The 24152-nt window shown below is 58.7% G+C and overlaps 1 protein-coding gene across 1 annotated transcript in view; it reads right to left on the bottom strand.

Annotated features, from left to right (window-relative positions):
- Positions 1–24152, bottom strand: part of LOC135875675 (exostosin-1-like) — a 167235-nt gene that overhangs the window by 4922 nt on the left and 138161 nt on the right. The window contains exons 2-5 of the mRNA XM_065400627.1: positions 6156–6249; positions 5904–6011; positions 3984–4103; positions 1482–1614 (exon numbers count right to left, since the gene is read on the bottom strand). Coding sequence (XP_065256699.1) covers positions 1482–1614; positions 3984–4103; positions 5904–6011; positions 6156–6249 — 455 coding nt within the window. The remainder of the gene's footprint in view (positions 1–1481; positions 1615–3983; positions 4104–5903; positions 6012–6155; positions 6250–24152) is intronic.

Below are 24152 nucleotides of genomic sequence, written 5' to 3'. Positions count from 1 at the left end.
CCAATCCCTCCGCTTTCAGGCCCCTGTGATGCCTGTAGAGTTCCAGCTAGACAAGACCTGGCTTTCTAATGGAAAAGAAGCAGGAAAAAAACACTTAAAAACCCCCTTTCTGGTCTTCTTCGTATGTCAGAGGAAAAGGGGGAAATTCATAAAATCTGAAACCAAAACTAAGCCCCCCTCCCCCAGCAGAGTTCTGATCCTGAAAAGGGAGTGTGCCAGGGACGCACTGGTGTCCAGCAGGGATGTCACTGATGCTACAGATGTTATGTGGACAGTGCCCAGATCCTAGGCTGATGGGCCGCACGGTGAAACCCTAAGATAGACAGAGCACACAAAAGACAGGCCCCTACTTTTGCCTCCCTTTGAAGGGCTGGTTTAGAAAAGGCTGGAAATTTTAAGCTGGATCCTGAAACAAACCAGGAGCCTACGTGCCGGGGATCAGAGAACGACACCAGACACACCCTGGATTTGAACCTAGAACCTTCCCCATCAGACCTCTGCTACTCTAGCTAACGGGGTAACGCCATTCACTGGACCGGCCACTAGAGGGGGATGTGGCGCCGCTGTACGAGTTCTAGCCCCAACCCCGGGGCTGATGCAGCGTTAGGTGCAGCTGGGAGGTCAGTGTCTGCAAAGTGCATCCGTGAGCTGGTGGAAGGGCCGATCTCCCCCAGCAGAGACACCCGCAAACCCTGCAAGAACCAATCCCCTCCCGTCAATCCTCAGCCTGCCACCAACTGAGCAGCCCCCCAGCACGCGGGGCTGGCCGGCGGCTGCAGGTAGGAAGGGAGATAAAAGGGAGCAGGAAGAAAGGAATGGTAGGAAGGGGAGAGAGTCAGTATGAAGGGCACCTGGGAGTGGGGTAACGGGGGGGGGGTTGCACATCAGGACTGAGGGGGTCGGCGGAGCTATGGGTGGGGAGCCCATGGCTGGGATAACGGGGGGGCTTGCACACAAGGACTGAGGGGGCCGGCAGAGCCGGACACTGTAAAATGGGCCAGATCCATTGGCACCGGCACCACAGGGCCCGTGACCGCCCCTCCCTGAATTCCAGTTGCGCTCTAGGGTGGGGCTAACTCAGGAGTGAGTCTCCAGCCGGCTCCTCCCCAGCTATCAGCGGGAAAAGCCCGTTTGCCACAAACTGGGCTGGAACAGCAGGAGGCGCTGCAGGTGCAGGATCCCGGAGCAGTGTGTGTGACCCACTCATCTTCCACCTCCGCTGCCCCGTCCTGACCAGCAGCCCCCGGCTATTCCTGTCCTGGGCCGCTCCGGAGCAAACTCCACCCGCTGTAACGCACTGCGCCAAAGCGTGTGGGCATCACGGCCCCTCCAGGAGAATCCGAAATCCACGAACCCTCTATATTCTGCTCAGCCACGGGCTGTTACTCCATTGGGGGTTCCCAGCCCCGATGCCTAGCCAGGCCTGAGCCCCCCGTGCCCATTCCCAGGGCCTGGCCTCTCCTGCCGTCGCTGCCGCCTACCCAGGGCGAAGTAGTAGAAGGGGAAGTCGGCGAGGCTGGTGGAGAACTGGGGGAGCGCGTAGAGCCCGCCCGGCTGCGCGTTCCACATCACGTGGTTCCTGCTGACGTGCGCCTGGATTCGGTCCTGGATGATCTGAAAACGAAGAGGGCACCAGGGAGCCGCGTTACTGACCCTGGGCTGGGCCCTGCGAGGCTCAGCTGTGGCCGCTGCACTGCCACGGCCACCGGCTCTGCCCCATATACCCTGGGGTGGGAACCAGCACACTGGGCCACACGCCACAGCAATCTCTGCTAGCGGCTGGAGGGCTGGGCCCCTGCCCCCCACTGGGGTTGTCTAGGTTAGGAGACGAGGTGAGTTAATCTGGGGTTAGCAAACACGTGTTACCTGGCCCCAGCACAGCCGCAGCCTTTCCCCAGTGTAGACGCAGGTTAACCCCCCTCATCGCCAGTCAGCTGGGCAAGGTTGACCCTAGAGGGGCCTAGACTGGAGGGGAGGCCAGCTGGTGCCGATCTGCTGCTGGACTCTAAGAGAGCGAGTCGGAGCAGTGAGAGTTGGGGATTCACGGCCCCACGGGGAGCTGGCAGCAGGGTTCACCACCACGCCCTGGGGACCCGACATGCACCAGGAGCAACTCAACGTGCCCCTCCCCACATGGCCCGGGACACTTTACCCAGCGCCGCAGGGGGAGAGTTTCCAGGGCAGTGGGTGGGGCTCCCACCCCAGGGAGCAAGGCTGGGCTCTGTGCTGGAGGTAGGCATCCCAGCACCCACCCTAACGCTGCGGGGGTTGGGGGAGCTGCTGCATGGGTCCAAGGCGCTGCCCCATAATTCAGGGCTCCCCACGCCTTCATAATGGGCCTGCAGATGAGTGGCCGTCTCACTGCACCCCCTGGTGGCTGCGCCTCAGTTTCCCTTCGTGGATCCCGAATAAACTCCCGCTGGGGCTTTTCCAGTCCAACCCAACAGCCCTGCTTCGGGGCTGGTTTATCGACTCAACGATCAAAATGAAACGTACGTCTCCCCTCCAGCTGCGCCTGGGCCCAGCTCCCCTGGTCCTGCCAGAGCCATTCCAGCTTTAGCAGGTTACTCCCCATCTGAGCTGGGGCAGCTCCCCTGGCCCCTGGGGCTTCCCGCAGAGCCTCTCTCACCTGTGGCCGCATCACTGCAGCCTCCTGAGCTTCCTTCCCCTTCCTGTGGCCACCTCCTGCTCTTTACAGGAAATCACCTGTTTCCACGCGAGTGGGGCTCGGGCTGAATCAGGGCTGGCTCGGCCCCAGCTCTCCCGCCCACAGGGCCAGACGGGATGTGGGGCTTTGGCCATTGCACCAGCTGGCCCAGGTTGGTGTTCTGCTAACAGCAGGGGTTGCCGTGCACACACGCAGTCCTGGCGGTTTCCTGGCTTTTCTTCAGGCCGTCCCGCCCATTGACCTGTAACCCCAGGCGAGCCCTGTGCTCCTCAGGGCCAGCCACACGCACCCAGAACTAGCCGCTGTCCTCTGGGACGTCTGGGCCCCATTTAGTAGCCGGCACGTCTCGATCAGCTGTGGCTGCCACTGCAGGCATCTGCTCCTCAAAGCTTGACATCCCCCTCCCTGTCCGCACGCAACTGATCCTGGCCATTGGGTAAGGGCAGCGCTGGGCCTAGCTGGGAGCAGGCAGGAAGCACAGACTGTTTCCCCTGGGTCACGCTGCCCTGGCCAGGACAATCCTGGGAGATGGCACCAGGGACCCCCATTAAAGGCACATGGGGCTCCAGGTTGATCATCTCCCACTGACTCCAGAGCAAACCTGCTCCGTCCGCATGTCAAAGGTGTTTGTTCTGCCTGCCTTGAGCTGGGATCCCAAGAGGGGTCCTGCACTGGGCACCTGAGACTCCTCCAGGCGGCAGCGACCCGGGGCAGCAGATGCTGGGCTGAGCCCCCCTCATTTGACGTACCAAGCCCAGGCGTTGTTTGCCAGCCCCCTCTAGAGGTGCGTCCATGCTGCCAGTGTAGCTGTGCCTGGGCCAGCTTTCATTAGCCGGCACGGGCAGCAATAGCAGTGCAGACGTGGCGGCCCGGGCTAGCCACCAAGTGCCACCCGCCTGGGACCCTGGTTACGTACTGAGATCGCCAGCCTGGGCTGCCCATCCAGCTCAATCCAACCTCCCAGCCCCGGCACGGCTGAACTGAGCCAGCGGAGGGGCAGAGGCCGGAGCGAGCACGGAGGCTGATCTGCACACATCTGTCTTCGGCACTTCCAAGGCACCCATCACCATGGCATCTGAGCACCTCCTGGCCCCCCGTGAGACAGGACGGCGCTACGATCCCCACTGCACGACTGGGCGAGGGTCACACGTGGAGTCTGGGGCAGAACGCCTGAGCTCCATGAGCATGCCCTAGCCACCGGGCCAGCCTTCCTCTCTTCCTCAGTGGGCTAAGGGACTTGCTGAGGGTCACACTGGGTGGCTGGGGAGCAGGATTCGAACCCGGGTCTCCCAGATCTCCAAACTGCTGCACTCGCCTCGAGGGTGGTCAGCACGATTTTCTCTACCGAGGAGAAGTACGTCTCCCACAGGAACTGGGTCTGCTGCCGGAGCGCCAGGACTTTGTCGTGGTCTATGGAGCGGGTTATCGACGGGATCTGGAAGAGAGCAGGGGGGGTGAGGGAAGGTCAGTGGTGGGCTAAGATGGCCCCCAGAGCCAAGGACGTGGCCAGCTGGCCGGGGTCTCTCTTGGGTAAGTGCAGCTCTGGGGACAGGTGCTGAGGTGGGGCTGGAGAATTCCCCCGAGCTGGCCGGGGAATCTGACCCCAGCTGGGGAAGCTGAGCCGTGGAAGATCTGGCCCACAGAGTCATGGATCACACTTTGTACCAGTCACTAGGTGGCCGCCCGTGGCTGCTCTTATTGTGCCCATTTCACAGAGAGGGGACGGGAGGCCCAGGGTGGGCAGGCGCTGAGCGGCCTGAACCTGCCCCATGAGTCAGTGGCAGAGGTGGGAACAGGACTATCCGAAGCCATGCCCCAGCCCTGGGCCCTGCTGCCCCAGATACATGCCCCGGCTCCGGCAGCAGGCTGGGTTTGGGGTGGGACAGCCGCCCCGCCCTCCATGCTGCTCTCAGACCCCCCCATGGCCTGGGACGTTGCCACATTCCCAGGAGTTCAGGCTGGGATAGCAGGGGACTGGAGCTGAGCAGCTCTGGTGCCCTCAGGAGTGTGGGTCTGTGCAGACCCCTCTGCCCCCTTCGGATGGGCAAGCCCGGAGCACACGGGGGCCTTAGGAACGGCTGGGGGCTGATGTCCTCCTGGTCCAGCCCTCTGTGGTTACATCTGGGCTGTACCTACCCGGGCCCGCAGTCACAGAGGCCTGGCAGGGGCCTGAAGGCGGTGAGGGGTGTCCCCCAAAAGAGGGCCCAGCCGGCCAGAGGGGAGGGACACACTTCTAAACCAATGTAAGGGCAGCATTAATCCAGCTGGCACAATGCAGGCAGGAACTTGGCATGTTTCACCTGCACACAGCTCTGCCAGTGCCCCCCAATCCCGACCCGCAGCCCCCTGCTACCCCAGTCCTGGGCTCCCCTCCCCCAGCTCTGTCAGTGCCCCCAATCCCGACCCACAGACCCTGCTAGCCCAGTCCTGGGTTCCCCTCCCCCAGCTCTGCCAGTGCCCCTAATCCCGACCCACAGCCCCCTGCTATCCCAGCCCTGGGTTCCCCTCTCCCAGCTCTGCCAGTGCCCCCAATCCCGACCCACAGCCCCCTGCTACCCCAGCCCTGAGCTCCCCTCCCCCAGCTCTGTCAGTGCCCCCAATCCCGACCCACAGCCCCCTGCTACCCCAGCCCTGAGCTCCCCTCCCCCAGCTCTGTCAGTGCCCCCAATCCCGACCCACAGCCCCCTGCTACCCCAGCCCTGAGCTCCCCTCCCCCAGCTCTGTCAGTGCCCCCAATCCCGACCCGCAGCCCCCTGCTACCCCAGCCCTGGGCTCCAGGGGCAGAGAGCTGAGAGAGCAGAGCTGGGATTGTAGGACCCTCTGTGCCTTGGCGCCGAGGTAGCTAGAAGCCAGGCCTGGCTGGGTGCCAGTCACTGCCCCACAGCTCCCCATGAGACTGGTCTGGATGCGAGCCCAGCCTGGCACTGCCCTTTGGTACCAGAGCCCCGGAGCTGGGGACAGCGCAGCACCCGATCCTGCCTCCTTCACCGGCTGCTTCTCGCTCCTGCTCTCCTCCGGAAGGGTGGGCCATGCGGAGCGGGCGGCTGGGGGCTGCAGTCGATGGGGATGCTGGCCCGGGGGGGGGGTGTTAAAGGGCTTTCCCCACCTCACCCACCCGGCCAGACCCCGCGTCAGTCCCACGGAGCCGGGAGCAGGGGCGGCCTTCCTGCCACGCGGGGGGGTGTCTCAGAGGGGCCGGGGAGTCAGGCTGCCCCCCCGAGCACGTGGCCCCTACCTGGAGGAGGAGTCTCTCGTCCCCGATGATGGCGGCTTTGTTCCAGTCGATGACCTCGGAGAAGGGCAGCTCCCAGCCGTTGCTCACCAGCACGGGGATGCAGGCGGCCTGCGAAGGGGGGACAGGGCGGGGTGAGCCAGGCAGGGGCGTGCGTCCGTCTGTCCGCCCAGCCACGTGGCTGGGAACAGGGTGGGGGAGCAGCACGGGGGTGTCGGGGGGGGGGGACGAGGCCTGGCACGGGACCTGGCTTACCTGGAGAGCTTCGAGGAAGCGGAAGGAGCCCAAGCGCCGGCCCCGCGGCACCAGGCAGAAGCTGGAGTTGTGCATCAGCTCCTGGGAATCGTACCTGCGGGGCGGGGAGACGGGTCAGGCGCTGGCCGGAGCGGAGCCCACACGTGGGGGTCTGACTAGCTCGGCCGGTCCCAGCTGCTGTGACTCAGGCAGGGCACCACGTCCACACGCTGACCCCTGACCACTTGCCCGCTGACCCCCCTGACCCCAGAGTTCTCGCACGCTGCCCCCCGGACCCAGAGCCCTCGCACGCTGCTCCTGGACCTCAGAGCCCTCGTCCGCTGCCCCCCAACCCAGAGCCCTCGCACGCTGCCCCTGGACCTCAGAGCCCTCGTCCGCTGCCCCCCGAACCCAGAATCCTCACCCGCTGCCCCCCGGACCCAGAATCCTCGCCCGCTGCCCTCCGGACCCAGAATCCTCGCCCGCTGCCTCCCGAATCCAGAGCCCTCACCCGCTGCCCCCCGGACCCAGAGCCCTCGCACGCTGCTCCTGAACCCAGAGCCCTCGCATGCTGCCCCCGAACCCAGAGCCCTCGCACGCTGCCCCCCAGACCCAGAGCCCTCGCACGCTGCTCCTGAACCCAGAGCCCTCGCCCGCTGCCTCCCGAATCCAGAGCCCTCGCCCGCTGCCCCCCAACCCCAGAGCCCTCACCCGCTGCCTCCCAAATCCAGAGCCCTCGCCCGCTGCCCCCCAAACCCAGGGTCCTCGCCCGCTGCCCCCGAACCCAGAGTTCTCGCACGCTGCCCCCCGGACCCAGAGCCCTCGCACGCTGCTCCTGAACCCAGAGCCCTCGCACGCTGCCCCTGGACCTCAGAGCCCTCGTCCGCTGCCCCCCGAACCCAGAGTCCTCGCCCGCTGCCTCCCGAACCCAGAATCCTCGCCCGCTGCCTCCCGAATCCAGAGCCCTCACCCGCTGCCCCCCGGACCCAGAGCCCTCGCACGCTGCTCCTGAACCCAGAGCCCTCGCATGCTGCCCTCGAACCCAGAGCCCTCGCACGCTTCCCCCCGAACCCAAAGTCCTCGTCCGCTGCCCCCCGAACCCAGAGTCCTCGCCCGCTGCCTCCCGAACCCAGAATCCTCGCCCGCTGCCTCCCGAACCCAGAGCCCTCACCCGCTGCCCCCCCCAAACCCAGGGTCCTCGCCCGCTGCCCCCGAACCCAGAGCCTTTGCCCGCTGCCCCCCAACCCCAAAGCCCTCGCCCGCTGCCTCCCAAATCCAGAGCCCTCGCATGCTGCCTCCCTACCCCAGAGCCCTCGCACGCTGCCCCCTGACCCCAGAGCCCTTGCACGCTGCCTCCTGAACCCAGAGCCCTCGCATGCTGCGCCCCGACCCCAGAGCCCTCGCACGCTGCCCCCGACCCCAGAGCCCTTGCACGCTGTCCCCCAACCCGAGCCCTCGCACGCTGCCTCTGACCCCAGAGCCCTTGCACGCTGCTGCCCCCGAACCCAGAGCCTTCGCCCACTGCCCCCGAACCTAGAGCCCTCGCCCGCTGCCTCCTGAACCCAGAGCCCTCGCCCGCTGCCTCCCGACCCAGAGCCTTCACACGCTGCCCCCGACCCCAGAGCCCTCGCACGCTGCCTCCCAACCCCAGAGCCCTCCCATGCTGCCCCCCCCAACCCCAGAGCCCTCGCATGCTGCTTCCTGAACCCAGAGCCCTCGCACGCTGCCCCCCAACCCCAGAGTCCTCGCCTGCTGCCCCCCAACACCAGAGTCCTCACACACTGCCCCCCGAACCCAGAGCCCTCACACGCTGCCCCCGACCCCAGAGCCCTCGCACGCTGCTGCCCCCAATCCCAGAGCCCTCGCACGCTGCCCCCGAACCTAGAGCCCTCGCCCGCTACCCCCGAACCCAGAGCCCTCGCGCACCACGCCACCCTCACCCCAGAGCTCTTGTGCACTGCCTCCCGAGCCCTCGTGTGCCACCCAGCCCCGAGTAAAACACCTGCCCACAGAGCCCAGCCCCTTTTGCCGCCCAGCCCCACACAATGGAGGGGCCACAGGGTCCTGGAGACCATCCAGGTCTGTTTCTCAGCCCTGTCAGGGAAGTTCAACTTGTTTTGCTCCTTTAATTAACCGTCAACAAGCAGGGGGGCCAGGGCCCTGCCCGTTACACCTGGTACCCTACAACTGATGGGCGGGAGAGGCCAGGCCACCGAGTCAGGCGTTTGGGACACGACGTCACTAACATGAGGGCAGTGGGGGCCGGAGGTCCCAGGGGACCGGGCTGCAACTGGGCTAAAGGAGTAACTCCCATCAGCTGGCAGCAGTAGTAGGCTGTTACCTCCTACTTGAGCCAGCCCCTAAGTTAGGGTACGACATGCACTGGGCAAGCGTGTTACTCTGACATCTCATCCGAATTCCTCCCGGCAATGGCAATAACAAGCCCCTTCGCTCTGGGCCCAGCCCGAGGGAGTGGAGATAGGAGTCACCAAGGGAAGTCCCGTGGCCCGTGTGCCATGCTGAAGGTCAGATGGGTCGCAGCCTTCCCAGACTCCTGTGCCCCTTGCAGGAGCTTGATTTGTCTTGTGTATCCCAAGTTTCACCTCACTTCAAAACGACTCGCTTACAAAATCAGCCATACAGTGTCCCAGCCCACTGCTACTGACAGATCGCTGACTTGCTCTTTGGTCTGTAGGAAATGTTAGCTTGTACTGACGTCACTAGTGCTTTTCCTGTAGCCTGGTGTAAAACTAGGCAAATCTCTAGACGAGTGGCTGTACCCCTGGAAGAGCTGTGTGCACCCCCTGAGGTACGCGTAGCCCCGGTTGAGACCCACTGGTCTGGATGATCCTTAAACCCTTCGACCCTGAAACTCAAGGACAGACTTGCCGTGTGTTTTACAGAGCCCCCTGCAGAGGCTTCCCAGGTCCTCTCAGCAAGTCTGCAAAGCCTCCTGTTAGCATCACCCGATGCAGCCAGGACAATTCAGATCCCCACCCCACCCCACTCCCCATGTAATGTTTGCTAAAGCACATGGGCTCCCAGCACCAATGACACCCTCACCGGCTCAGCTGGGCAGTAGCCCAGGGAATAAAGCCCCTGCCCCTCTGTTCCCATTCGCAGAGCCCTGTCCCTCGTGGGCAGCCTCCGCGCTCTGGGCCCCGCCACAATTCAGCCTTAGGTGGGCTGGAAACATCCCTGGGCACTGGGTGCCCCACCCCACCGCTGCCTGGGGGCTGCTTTTCTCCAGGCCCCCGAGAGAGGCAGCCGGGTCAGTAAGAGGAAACCCAGGCTAACCACCTGATCAGCATCCTATACAGCAAACAGAAAAACATCAAGGAAGAGCTCTCCAACCTGGAGACTTTCATAAATAACCAACCCTCCACACAAATGGACTTTACTAAAATAAGACAGGAGATCTACATTACACACTTCACCTCTCTACAAAGGAAAAAGGACCGTAAGCTGTCTAAAATCCTACCTGCCACATGGGGCCACAACAGGGGTACCCCTAACTCACCCAGCAATATCGTCAATTTATCCAGCTACACACTCAACCCAGCAGAAGAGTCTGTCCTATCTCAGGGACTCTCTTTTTGCCCCAGCACCCCCACAAACATGATACAGTTCTGCGGTGATCTGGAATCCTACTTTCGCTGCCTCCGACTGAAAGAATACTTTCAAGATAACACTGAACAGCGCACTGATACACAGATACCCTCCCACCAACAACACAGGAAGAAGAACTCCACATGGACTCCTCCTGAGGGTCGAAATGACAGTCTGGACCTATACATAGAATGCTTCCGCCGACGTGCACAGGCAGAAATTGTGGAAAAACAACATCGCTTGCCTCATAACCTAAGTCGTGCAGAACGCAATGCCATCCACAGCCTCAGAAACCACCCTGACATTATCATCAAAGAGGCTGATAAAGGAGGTGCTGTTGTCATCATGAACAGGTCTGACTACCAGAAGGAGGCTGCCAGACAACTCTCCAATACCAAATTCTACAGGCCACTTCCCTCAGATCCCACTGAGGAATACACTAAGAAACTGCACCATCTACTCAGGACACTCCCTACACTAACACCGGAACAAATCAACATACCCTTAGAGCCTCGATCGGGGTCATTCTATCTACTACCCAAGATCCACAAACCTGGAAATCCTGGACGCCACATCATCTCAGGCATTGGCACTCTCACTGAAGGACTGTCTGGATATGTGGACTCCCTACTCAGACCCTACGCCACCAGCACTCCCAGCTATCTCCGTGACACCACTGATTTCCTGAGAAAACTACAGTGCATTGGTAACCTCCCAGAAAACACCATCCTAGCCACCATGGATGTAGAGGCTCTCTACACTAACATCCCACACACAGATGGAATACAAGCTGTCAGGAACAGTATCCCTGATGATGACACAGCACAACTTGTTGCTGAGCTCTGTGACTTTATCCTCACGCACAATTATTTCAAATTTGGTGACAATATATACCTCCAGACCAGTGGCACCGCTATGGGCACCCGCATGGCCCCACAATATGCCAACATTTTTATGGCTGACCTGGAACAACGCTTCCTCAGCTCTCGTCCACTCACGTCCCTTCTCTACCTACGCTACATTGATGACATCTTCATCATCTGGACCCATGGGAAGGAGACCCTGGAAGAATGCCACCATGATTTCAACAGCTTCCACCCCACCATCAACCTCAGCCTGGACCAATCTACACAGGAGGTCCACTTCCTAGACACCACAGTACAAATAAGTGATGGCCACGTTAACACCACCCTATACCGAAAACCCACCGACCGCTACGCCTACCTTCATGCCTCCAGCTTCCACCCCGGACACACCACACGATTCATCATCTACAGCCAAGCGCTGAGGTACAACCGCATCTGCTCCAACCCCTCAGACAGAGACCAACACCTACAAGATCTTCACCAAGCATTCTCTAAACTACGATACCCACACAAGGAAATAAAGAAACAAATCAACAGAGCCAGACGTGTACCTAGAAGCCTCCTGCTACAAGACAGGCCCAAAAAAGAAACCAACAGAACTCCACTGGCCATCACCTACAGTCCTCAGCTTAAACCTCTCCAACGCATCATCAGTGATCTACAACCCATCCTGGACAATGATCCCTCACTTTCACAGACCTTGGGAGGCAGGCCAGTCCTCGCCCACAGACAACCTGCCAACCTTAAGCATATTCTCACCAGCAACCACGCACCGCACCATAACAACTCTAACTCAGGAACCAACCCATGCAACGAACCTCGATGCCAACTCTGCCCACATATCTACACCAGCAACACCATCACAGGACCTAACCAGATCAGCTACAACATCACCGGCTCATTCACCTGCATGTCCACCAATGTTATATATGCCATCATGTGCCAGCAATGCCCCTCTGCTATGTACATTGGCCAAACTGGACAGTCACTATGCAAGAGGATAAATGAACACAAGTCAGATATCAGGAATGGCAATATACAAAAACCTGTAGGAGAACACTTCAACCTCCCTGGCCACACAATAGAAGATGTAAAGGTAGCCATCTTACAGCAAAAAAACTTCAGGACAAGACTCCAAAGAGAAACTGCTGAGCTCCAGTTCATTTGCAAATTTGACACCATCAGATCAGGATTAAACAAAGACTGTGAATGGCTATCCAACTACAGAAGCAGTTTTTCCTCCCTTGGTGTTCACACCTCAACTGCTAGCAGAGCACCTCACCCTCCCTGATTGAACTAACCTCGTTATCTCCATACTGATTTATACCTGCCTCTGGAAATTTCCATTACTTTCGTCTGATGAAGTGGGCATTCACCCACGAAAGCTTACGCTCCCAATACTTCTGTTAGTCTTAAAGGTGCCACAGGACCCTCTGTTGCTTTTTACAGATTCAGACTAACACGGCTACCCCTCTGATACTTGACAGGCTAACTTAACAGTGACTCCCCGATCCCATCGGGATGGAGGCAATGGGGTGACACTCAAACAAGAACAACGAGGAGTCCTCGTGGCACCTTAGAGACTAACACATTTATTTGGGCATAAGCTTTCATGGGCTAGATCCCACTTCATCGGATGCATGGAGTGGAAAATACAGTAGCAGGTGTACATATATATATAACTAGTACATGAAAAGATGGGAGTTGCCTTACCCGCTACTGTATTTTCCACTCCATGCATCCGATGAAGTGGATTTTAGCCCACAAAAGCTTATGCCCAAATAACTGTGTTAGTCTCTAAGGTGCCCCAAGGACTCCTCGTTGTTTTTGCTGATACAGACTAACACAGCTACCACTCTGAAACTCAAACAAGAGGCATCTCCCTCGGAGGGCCAGCAAGAGAGGGAGCAGGCAGGCGGGTGCAGCTTCGCTAACCAGGCCGCCAGCTGCCAGGTGATTGTCTCGGGGTTCTGCCCCCCCACCCCAGGGTTTGATGGGACGGGCTCATCTAATCATGTTTCCACAGCGCTTTAGGATCTTCTGCCCCCCTCAAACCCTCGCCCAAAGCTTCCGCACTTTGGCCCACATTGGCCTCACCGTGACTCTTCGCCCATGCCCGTGACGGTCATCACCGAACAGGTCACTGACTCCATTTCGCACCATTCACGCGCCAGTCAGACACAAGTCATGGGGCGCGGTACATGCGTAACTGGGTGAGCGTCTCTGGCTGGCGCTATCCAGGCCGTCAGACAGAAGGATCCAAGGATCCTGTCTGGCCTTACACTCCAGGAAGGGGTAACGATGATCAAACAGGATGAGCAGCATCCGACTTGAGTCCACCAGAGCTGTGGCTCTTTCCCGCGGTCCCCCAAGTCCCGGTGCTTTTGCAGGCAGGAGGCACCCGCGTAACAAATAAATGAATGTTGATGAACATTCCCCGCGCTTCTGACAGAATGATTAACATCAGCCTGATGGCTTAATGGGCTGTCACTCCCGGGATGCTGCTGCTTGTCGCTGATATGTCAACAGCCGCATCCGTTACTCTTAGACACGCTCCCTCCAGCAGAGACGCCGACGTGACACTTTAATAGGCTGGCGCGGCCGTACAGCACGTCTCTGAGCGCTCGTTGGCATTCGCCGCGCGCCCGCGCTCTCCAGCCTGCCCCTGGCGAGCCGGGGTGTTTTTCTTTTGGATTAAAGGGGATTATGTAAATGTGCAGGCAAAGCAGCCGGGGCTGCAGGTGCCGGGGAGATGCCAGCACAGGGCTCAGGTGGGAAGGTCTGTGGGTCCCTGCACTCAAGATCAGAGGAGGAGGTGGTGGTCCTGGCTCTAGGATCGGCTGCCTCTCAGAAATCGACTGGAATTCCAGCCCCACAGTGGGGGCCTCTTCCGTAAGGACCCTGTTCCGGAGTCAGCAGCAGGGATCAAACCCAAGACTGTCAGCACAGGCCCACACCTCTCACCCTGGCAACCCCCATGGGGCGGGCCTGCCCCCTTGCCACACTGCAACCCTCACCTTGCAGCACCCCTATGGCGCAGGCGCTTACCCCTCGCCCTGTTACCCCACCCAGCATGGGCCCAGGGAACGTGCCCAGGACTGGCAGCTGGCCTGTGCTCTGGAAGGGAACACTAGCCCACCTTCTCTGGGGAGAGGTGGCTGTGTAGTCGGGACGGCCTCCACTCATCAGAAGGGGAACCAGGGGCAGACTGGCCAGGGCAGTCAGGAGGGGGTGGAAAGAGAGAAGAAATGAGCGCACAGCACGGAAACCGAGAGGGTGAGAAGAAAATCAATCAAGGAACCAAAAGGACCTGCAGAGAAGACATTTGCGAATTGCCTCTATCCCAAGGTTAGGAGCCTGGGTAACAGACAAGAGGAACTGGTGATGCTCATTTACCCCACTAGTTGGTATCACTGAAACCTGGCGGGTTACTCAGGGCAAGAGGAGAGGGGTACTCTACGTCAAAAATAGCATCCCTGTTTCCAAGTCACTGATAACTCAGATCACTGAGATCGCAAGCTCCCGGGGCGGTGAACTGGGGCTCACGCCCAGATCTGGAGCGCCATGCCTGCCTGCAGGCACAATGGGGGATGAACTCTCGGATGTAGTGGGGGTGAAAATGGACAAGTGGCCCGAGACGCCACAGCCAGACAACGGGAATGGAAATCCCCAGGCCAAGTGCTGGAAGCCGCAGTCCCTGTGATCCCTCTAGCTTCATAAGAACGGCCATGGGAGTCAGACCAAAGGTCCAGCCAGCCCAGTATCCTGGCTTCTGACAGTGGCCAATGCCAGGTGCCCCAGAGGGAATGAACAGAACAGGTAACCATGGAGTGATCCATCCCACTGTTAGGAGGATTGATTTATATTGCAGACAGGAGCGGCAGAAGGTCCCTAAAAGTGGGGGGGCCACCGGCTCTCGAATTGTGGCCCTGCCCCTCCCCCTAAGGTCCCGCCCCCATGCCACCCCTCCCCGAGGCCCCACCCCCTTGCTCCTCTCCTCCCCTGCCGCTCGCCCTTACAGCCATGGCCCCTGACCCCACCTGTTCCGGAGCCCCTGATGCAGGAGCCTGTCGGGCTCTGGTCTGGGATCAGCAGCGTTGGCGCTGTACAGACACCCGGTATAAGAGGCAGCATGATGCGCCGCTTGTCATGCAGCGGGTCGGCAGCAGGACCCAGGCGTCCTGACCCCCACGTTCTAACCACTACCCACAGCTGCCCTCTGACGTGATGAGAACTAACCCGGCTGTTCCCAGCGGGTCTAATGCAGCCGAATTTCAAACCTGGAGTCTCGCCCCAGTGCCGCAGGGTAAATATGAACCCTGGGAAGGGGAGCGCTCTCATTCCTCCACGGTGCAGATGTGACGAACTGGGACTGTTCTTACTGTGGGCTTTGAATGCTGACAGGGGAGTGTGGCTAGGATAGTCTGCATGGGGGGATGGGAGACTGACCGACAGAGAATACCTGAGCATGTAACATGAGAACCCAGGAAGGGGTTAGAGGCCAGGTGACACCTTTGCCCGGGAAACTGAACAAAGGCTGTGGGAGGGGTCGCTGAAGGCAGAGTTTCACGAGCTGGCTGGTGATGTGGCTGGGAGGGAGACAGGACTCTGACCTCCCAAGGAGGCTGTGGTGCCCTGGGACCCCAAGATGGACCTAATTGGGGGGGGTCCTGTTGTCTGTGCCTGCAAGACCTGTCTTGGACTGTGTTCCTGTCATCTAAATAAACCACCCGCTTTACTGGCTGGCTGAGAGTCATGGTGACTCGCAGGAAGCCGGGGGTGCAGGGCCTTGTGTCCCCCACATTCCGTGACAGGGGACAGCCCCCATCAATCCACAAGTCCCCCGGCAACACGGCAGGCAGTGCCGGGCCATGGCCCTGAGATTGATGGTCCAAGTGCCTCTTCCCACCCCTGCTCCGCCCTCTTTCTGAGGCCCCTCCCACCACTCACTGCTCTCCGCCCTCCCCCAAGCCCTCCCCCAAGCCCCTCCCTGAGGTGCCAAACAGCTGATTGGTGGCGCCACTGAATAGCTGTGGCTGGTGGGTGCTGAGCACCCCCCATTTTTTCGCTGGTGGTGTTCCAGCCCCTGATCTCCTGGTCATTAGCCATCCCCTGGGGCTCTCTGCAAAAGCAGGGGAGGGGTTCACCCCCACTCCGCACAGTGTCTCCTTAAAACACCTGGGATTGGTTCAAATTTCTGTGTGGGCAAGCTTATTTATGTAGCTGTGGGCGGTGGGTGGGGCTATGCTAATTAGAAGGCGGAGCTAGGGCACTGGGGAGTTGGGTTTAGCTCTGGACAAGGAGCGGTGGAGGCTGCTGATGTCACAGCCGGCTGGCGGGAGGCTTTGACCATTGTTCGCATCTCTGACATTCTGGCTGGGTGGAAACAGCATCGGCACCACCCTCTTTCCCAGATCAGGCCCTTTAGCCCTGCCACCTGCCTGAGTTACAGGAGGAACTCCACTAGCTGGCAGCTGCAGTAGACTGTTACCCTCTGCGCACTAGCCGCTAGATGGGGATGCAACACCAAGTTTTTCCTCTGTCTCATAATGCGTAAGATCAAACTTCCTAGCAGGCCTGTGCTGGACTGAGCCCTGGGGAAAGGGCTGGGGTTTCCCTCTGTGGTGGCCCTGCTAGGGCGGAGCAGGTCTCCCGAACCCCAGAGGCTGCTGCAGTTCCCCTGCAGGCCTGTCTCCGGTTCTGGGTCTTGCTCTCCCCTGCCTGGCTCGGAGCCCGGGGGGTGATAAAGAGACAGTGGGGGGCAGGGCTGTAGCAGGACAGTGCTGGGGGAGAGCGCAGGAGTCGGTATCAGCCGCTGTGGGAGTCGGGGGCAGCTTCACAGCTTGTCCCACACAGGTACTTGTGCTGGAAGAGGAGGAGGATCAATGCACCTGCTCCCCCATGCCAGCCAAACCTTCAGCTGCCCGCATGGCAGTGGGGAGATGCCGCCCTGGGAGGCTGCCTGACAGATGTGCAGTGAGAGCTTTGGGACGTTTCACGTGGGCCTCAGCTGCAGCTCATACGCTGTAATTAACCACTGTGCTCTTCGTTAGCCAGGCGCTGCTTGGAGCCAGCTGGAGGCCAGGCAGCAAGGAGGTGGGTGCAGCGGATTGGGGAGGAGAGCAGGGCCCAGGCGGGAGGGGACTTGTCCTACCGCCCTAAGCCCAGCTGTGCCCTGTCAGTGCCTGCAGCCGAGAGCCAGAGGGGATGAGCCACCCACGCTGTACAGCGTCTGTCCCCACCAGGCAGCGGCCCAGCAACCCCTGTGGGGCAAACATCATCTGGAGCGTTTTGTTCAACCCCCAACATGTGCTTTGGGTTCTCGGCTCAGGAAGAAAAACCCAAGAGAATTCAGTCTGCGGTAGAAACAAAACTCCATTTTTCAACCATTGACCCCCCAAAAACAAACCAACAATTCACTCAGCTCTACTCTACAATGCCTGCTGCGAGGTTCACGCTTTGAATCCTGGAGAGCACTGCTCCCTCCTGCTGTCCCACTAGCCTCTCGCCCTGCCAGAGATGTTACCTGGCCATGGTCCCACTCCCTGCTGCACATCCAGGCCTTGCTGCGAATGGTCCTTCGCCCCTGCAGTGACTCTGGTTCTATGCTGGGATCAGAGACTGGCCCCAACCCTGCTGTCCCGCAGGAAATCTGCAGCCAAGGTGGGTAACTGACAAACTCTCGTCGTGGGAGAAAGGGGAGGAGGAAGCTCAGAGCGACTCGCGTTTGTTTGCTGTGAGAGATTTGCTGCTTTGCTCCTGGGCGTGCTCAGTGATGTGTGTGTGGCCTGCAGGTTTATCAGTGACTTCCCTGAGGCGTATATCAGCCAGCCCGGGGCTCCGGGAGAGGGTCCAGCTGCCCGGCCCTCCAAAGCCATGATGTTCCCGTCAGGAACTGCAATTGCTGCGGTGGGAGAACGGCTCAGAGGACAGGGCAGGTGGCAGAGGGAACCGGACACCTGGGTTCTATTCACAACTCTGCTGGGTGGCTGTGGCCTCTGCTGCCTCATTGCCCCCAGCTGGAAAAATGGGGTTAATATTTATCGACATTCATCCATCATTCTTCTAGCTTTATAATTAACGTGCAGCTCCCCACATCCTTCCCAGAGTCCTCTCTTCCACCTGGCCCCAGGTCAGCCTGGCTCTCAGCCAGCTCCCCCGGACACCCTGGCTGCTCCAGAGCCGTCTGGCTCGGAAGAGGAGCCCTTGGGAGATGTACGGGTCCCTAGCACTCGGCAGCCCCCAGGGGTGTCACTAATGACCCTCCAGCCAGCAAGGGGCGTCTCTGCCCCATCGGCAGCCTCAGCTCGTGGGCAGGACACAGCAGCCCAGAAAGGCGCCAGCAGATAAAAACAAAGCGGCCGTCCAAGCAGCAGGAGGAATGTCTATGGATCCATTTCGGTCGCTCGCTGATGGGGGCGCGTTCTCCTGGCCTCACCCCAGGTTGTAGGAGTTGGGTCTGGACTGGCTGGGAGCCAAACGGGCCGAGTCCCTCTCAGATCTGGCTGCACAGTCACTAGCGGGGCATTGTGAACAGAGGACGGCTCGGACTCTCAGCTCCCGGCCCGTCTTGCCCAGAGAGCGAGGCCTGTCACCGTCCCATCAGTGAGAGAGCTTCAGCTGCCAGCATCCAGGAACCTTCAGCTCAGGGCAGATTTCAGCTCCCCACGTCGCTCTCCCTGGGGGATAACGTGTCCAGAAGGAGGGAGGGAGGAGCACTCCAGGATGTCTGGGTCCAGGACTGGATTGGTGGACACCAGGCAGGGCTGAAGGCAGCTCCAGCCGCTCGCTCAAACAGTTCTGTACAGAGACACACGCATGCTGTCAACCCGGATCCGTATCAGCCACACACCTGGCCCAGCCCAGCCAGTGGGGGAGTAGCGGACACCACGCCCAGACAGTCAGCCAGGCCTGGGATGCACCTAGCGCCCGACTTCCTGAGCGCTTTTCACCAGCCCCCGGGGCCGGCTCCTCCAAAGAGCTCAGCGCCCGGAAGTGCCCGTTGGTCCCAGGGAGGGACCACTGTTCTTCCCAGTGGGAGCTGTGTGCTGAGCCCTCCTGGGAATCCAGGCCTTCAATACCACGGCGAGCGGCGTACCAGGAGGACACGAGGCTGTGCGGACCTCCAGACAACAGCCCCGCCCCTCCTCTCTTTAATACAAAGGCGCAGCGCAGGCTGAGCACCGCGTGGGAGTATTGTGCCAGGCTGGAGCTGTCTTTGTGCTCAGGGGTTAACTGGGGCCTTTCCCGCGGCCGGCCCTGCAGCCCGCACTAGAGAGACGGGCAAGATCCAGCAAGAGCTGCTTAGACTAAGAGAAATAACTAACTAACTGGCCCTCTGGCCTCCTCTCTGTCATGGCCTCGGTAGGGAGGCTGAAAACCAGGGGCTCAGACCTGCCTCCCCCTGTCTGCGGCTAAAAAAACAACAAGGAGTCCGGTGGCACCTCAAAGACTAACAGATTTATTTGGGCATAAGCTTTCGTGGGTAAAAACTTCACTTCTTCGGAGTGCCCAAATAAATCTGTTAGTCTTTAAGGTGCCACCAGACTCCTTGTTGTTTTTGTAGATACAGACTAACACGGCTACCCCGATACCTGTCTGCTGCTCTCTCTTCCGCCGCAGCAGCGAGGCTAATGAGCCGGGGAAGGTCAGCGCCAGCCCATACCTGCTGCTCTAATGCAGCGGGATCGCCCCCTTTGCCATCCCTCGGGAACAGAGGGGAAACGTGCAGCTTACAAACCCGATCCTATGTCGGCAGTGGCGGGAACAGGCCCAGAGAGATGGCTGGTAGGAGAGCAACATTTCAGACATACAGACACACAGACTGTCCTAATGGGCAGGATGGAGAAGACTTTCACCTGCGCTGGAGAAAGAGAAAGTGACTCGTGGCATCGTGAGTCTAGGTTCACTTGGGATCCATTTATTTAAAGGAAATTTCCAGTCATCTAAGGGGAGAGTCTAATCCCTCCAGCTCAGAAGAAAGAAAAGCCACTTAATTAAGAAATGAATTCTGTGCAGTTTAGTTAACAGGGAACAGGAGGCGGCGATGTTGTGACAATGTGCGGATGTGGACTAGGGCTAAGGGAACCAAATGGCCCATGAGCCATGGGCTCCCATTGAACTGGGGTCACCAGGGAAAGCAGTGGCAGGAGGCTGAGTGGGGACACTGGGGGGATCCCCTTCAGGGACCGCTAGCTGCTGACTGGCCCATGGCAGGGCTCACATTTGCTATGTTTTCCTCCCCACAAAGGGCAGAGTGAATGACCTTTGTGGCATGATTAGGAGGAACAACAGTGAAGTCTTCCTGGGAGAGCACAGCGTGTGTGACTCCTCTGACAATCTGCGCTGAACTGAACAGAGTTGCTTCTGTTAAGATATAGATATTCAGGCCTGTCTGTAAAGGCCTATACTTTAATAATTTAGGTGTATTCTTATCACTTAGCTAGTTATAGAAGTACAAAACAAAGAATCACAATCCCAAGTCTGCCTATTTGTGGGCCTTCTCTCATTATGATAGTCTGAGGCCTTGTTCTTAAGCTAAGGCCTTTGACTAAACAGCAGGGCAGCCATAAACTGGGAAGCGAACGGTCACGTTGAAATACAGCAATTTTGGGCTGTTAGAAAGGTGAACCAATCTATTACCCCCAGAGAAAGGGAAGAGCCTAGAAGATGTAAAAGGAAACTTAGTTTGATAGCATCCTGTCTGGCAAGAACTCACTTATCAATAGCTGGGGTGTGAAACCCTCATTTCTTTGTTGTTCTATCACTGTAGTCCCCACTTCCCTATTGTTTATCTGTCTGGTCTCTGTCTGGTTCTGTGATTGTTTCTGTCCGCTGTATAATTAATTTTGCTGGGTGTAAACCAATTAAGGTGGTGGGATATAATTGGTTAGCTAAGCATGTTGCAATATGTTAGGATTGGTTAGTAAAATTTCAGTAAAATGATTGGTTAAGGTATAGCTAAGCAGAACTCAAGTTTTACTACCTAGACTGAGGTCAAACAGGAAGTAAGGGGGGAATTGGAATCATGTTTTGCTAAAGGGGGGAATGGGAACTGGGAAGAGGATCCGGGGTAAATGCTCTGCGGCGTCAGAGCTGGGAAGGGGGACACTGAGGAAGGAAACTGGAATCATGCTTGCTGGGAGTTCACCCCAATAAACACTGAATTGTCTGCACCTCCAGACTTCGGGTATTGCTGCTCTCTGTTCACGGGAGAAGGACCAGGGAAGTGGGAAGGTGAAAGGATAAGCCCTCTACCAGCTCCAGTCCCAAGAGATTTCCAGGTGCAGCCCCTAAGAACACCCCACGGAGCTCTTCCCTGGGAAGGATGCCAGGTTGGGGGCAGGGGGCATTGGAGCGCTCCTTGCTGAGGCAGGAGCTACCCAGTGCCAGGTACTTGCTGACAGCCACGCATGCGCCGGGCAGCTTTCCTCCACAGACTGTCCTCGGTGAGGAATATTAGCTGAGCGTTTAGGGTGGCTTAGTTAAATAACTCTAATTTTTGTGCTGCTTGGTGTTAATTACCCAAGGTCCAATGCATTAATTAGGCTGTCAGAGGGATAAACTGGAGGGGGGAATCTTAATGGGAAACGCTGTACAGTAATTTATTTGCCTAAGCCCTGCTGCTAAAAGCGTAGCCTCGTGCTCGTCTGATGGGAGCTGGCGGAGCAGGCAGAGCGAGGGGCCGATCTAAATCACAGCGCTGGCTCGCCTCCCTGCCTGACCCTAAGAGGATGGAGCTGCCCTGGTCCAAAGGGAAGATCAATTCCAGCATCTCCTAACACACTTGGATGTAGTTAAGTCGCCGTTTATGCCTGTGTTACTGTGATTGCTGGGCAGGAGAGAGGAACAGTGGAATGAAAGGAGCCTCTTGCTGATTCCTTCGCAGAGCCCGAGACGCTTCCCCACAAGGGGTCAGTCGCTCCCCAGAGTTTCGGTTGCAGAGATTCCTCGGGGGCTTTTTGATGAGATGATGTCTCCTGCTTTTGTCACCTCGTTGCTAAGCTGGCAGGAACAGGAATAACCATCCCCCCTGCCATTTGTTTGGCGTCCTTCCTGTTGCAGAGGACGCCAAGCGGGTTTACAACATGGAGCTGCCGCTTCGCTCAATTCGGAACTGCAGCCACCTCTGGGGTGGAACGCGGCAGCTGCTTAACTGCGCACAGCAATGGCACGGGATATGAACCAACTTCAAAAGTAACGTGCTGCTGTCTAATAGTATTATCCTCAAGTCCTCCCTCAGGCAAGGCTCCCGCTGATGTCGCTGAGAGTTTTACCTGAGTCAGGAGCTGAGGGTTTAAAGCCAAAACATTCAGAAGCCAGGAGGACGTCGTGTCCTTCGTCAGTGCTGCCCTGAGCTCAAACGTCCACGCAGACCGACTGATAACCCCCGGAGCAGCATCACTAAACCTCAGCCTCTGCTGGGCAGGCAAGGGGAGAAAGCTCCAAAGCCAGGGACCTACGAGTGAGGCTGCCCAGTGCCAACCTCAGAAAGCAGAGCTCCAAGCCCCATAGCTGAACTGCCCCACAGGCGTCCTAAATAACGGGGTATCAGACCATGCGGAGACCCCGCCATGCTCCCCTCCACCCACATCCCCGAGCAGCGGTGCAGGGCTGGGGCCCGGCTGGAAGCAGAACTTGGCTACAGCCTCCTTTCAGCAGCACTCTGCCCACGCTGCCGGGCCTGCGGTGACCTCCCGAGCTGGGGGCAGGGCAGTGCCCTAGCACATTCCACCCCCTCCTCCTACTCACAGCCCCACGGAGAGACCAGAGCGTTGGCGCTAGCCCTGGCGGAGAGCCAGCTCTGTGCTGGGAGCCGGGGATGGCACCGAGTTTGGTGCTGGGGCTTGTGGAGCAGAGAACCCAGTAATCTTACTGGGTATTGACTGCAGAAGGGGCGCGTCTCACAGGGGATCCGAATGAGGTGCGCTGGCAGCTCGGCGAGCTGGAATGGCGAGGGAGTTTGGCTTGGGGCCTGTGTCATCCGGCATGGGCATCAGAGCCGGCCGCCCTGGGCACGTTCCCTCGCGAGCCCCCCAACACCCGTCCAACCCGCCCGTCTGGGCTGCAGCGAGCTGGGAGAAACATCACGCCAGAGACCCCCGAACACGCCCTGGAGTGAATCAGACTGAGCCATTCCCGCCGAGCAGTGAGGACTGCCTGCCTCCAGCCCCAAGATCCCCATGGATTTGTGCTCATCCAGCTTTTCTAAATAGTCCCGAAACCTGGGTTTGCCGATGAGTCTCTCTGGGATGCTGAGTGAGTCCCTTCCACTCCCAGTGCCTCAGTTTCCCCATCCATACAGTGGGGGAGATACCCATCCCTCTGAAAGTTGCGGGGGTTGTTTGGTGCTGCTCTGAGGGAACACAAAAGCCTAATGTTATACAACTTACCATCCTGGAGCACCCCTTTGTGGCAAGACCTGTCACTGCCACTCTGCCTCAGTTTCCCCCAATGATCTTCAGCCTACTCCAGCCTCCTGTGCATGGCACATTCCAACCCCTTCCCACCCCTTCGAGGCTGAGTCCGTTAGAGAAAGGCCAAGAAAAGCACAAAAGGGTGGAACTGTTGGCTCAGCATCCAGCCCCCTTCTTTCCGGGGCAGGCGCCAGCTTCAATGGCTGTCACCAGCCCCCACCAGGTACCAAGTCAACCCAGCCGTGGGGTCTGGGCCCACCCTCCGACGCAGGGCTCCGGCTGACCATAGTTCTCAGAGAGCTTCTGGCTCCTGCCTGCCTGCCTGCTCTCCTCCCCAGCGGGGCTCTCCCCCTTCCATGCAGCTCTGGGGCGCGGGTGCCGGTTTGGTGCCTTGGGCTGTGACTGCTCTGCTCTAAGCAATTTATCCTGAATTGATACTCTCAGTAGTATCCTGCCTTGTCACAACCTCCCAATCATGTACTGACCCAGGCTGTGTTGTACTGAGAAGCAGCTTAGAAAGAGACAAACAGGAAACCTGGGCTGGATTTCTCCCGACAGCGCAATCGGGGGCCAAAGCCCTGAGACGTACCTTTATGCTCCCTGGGGCAGGAACAGGCTGGCCTATGCAGAGCGGATTAGCCTGAAATCGGCTCCCCCCACCCCTCAATTCTTCGCCTGTGTAACAAGCAAACAGCTTAGTTACATTTTCGACTATCTCGTTAAGCACGTTTATGCCAAGATTCATTAACAGGGCATCAATCCATTAAGTCATTAAAAAGCAATAGGCAATTAAAACATTTATTATCATTGCACTGTGAATACTTATGGCAACAACTGCCGCTGAACTAGACCCTGTTAAGCGGCGTGGGGTGGGGGTGAGTGTAGGAAATAGATGTGCAATGAATTATTCCGTGTAAAAAGAGCTGAGGAGGGGTGGGGAGGAAAGATGCAGGGTGTGTGAGAAAGGCAGCAAAACAGGATCTATGGAAATCCACACAATGCACGCAGAGCATGTGGAACTCCCTGCCACAGGACGGGGTTGCTGCCAGGATTTGGAAAAGGACTGGACTGCGGCTAAGGAGAACGCCCGGCGTTCCAGCAGAAAGGATTAAAGCAAACCCGTGCAG

The sequence above is a fragment of the Emys orbicularis genome, chromosome 3, assembly GCF_028017835.1.
Source record: "Emys orbicularis isolate rEmyOrb1 chromosome 3, rEmyOrb1.hap1, whole genome shotgun sequence".
NCBI classification, from domain to species: domain Eukaryota; kingdom Metazoa; phylum Chordata; order Testudines; family Emydidae; genus Emys; species Emys orbicularis.
This window is presented reverse-complemented; position numbering and strand designations above follow the sequence as displayed.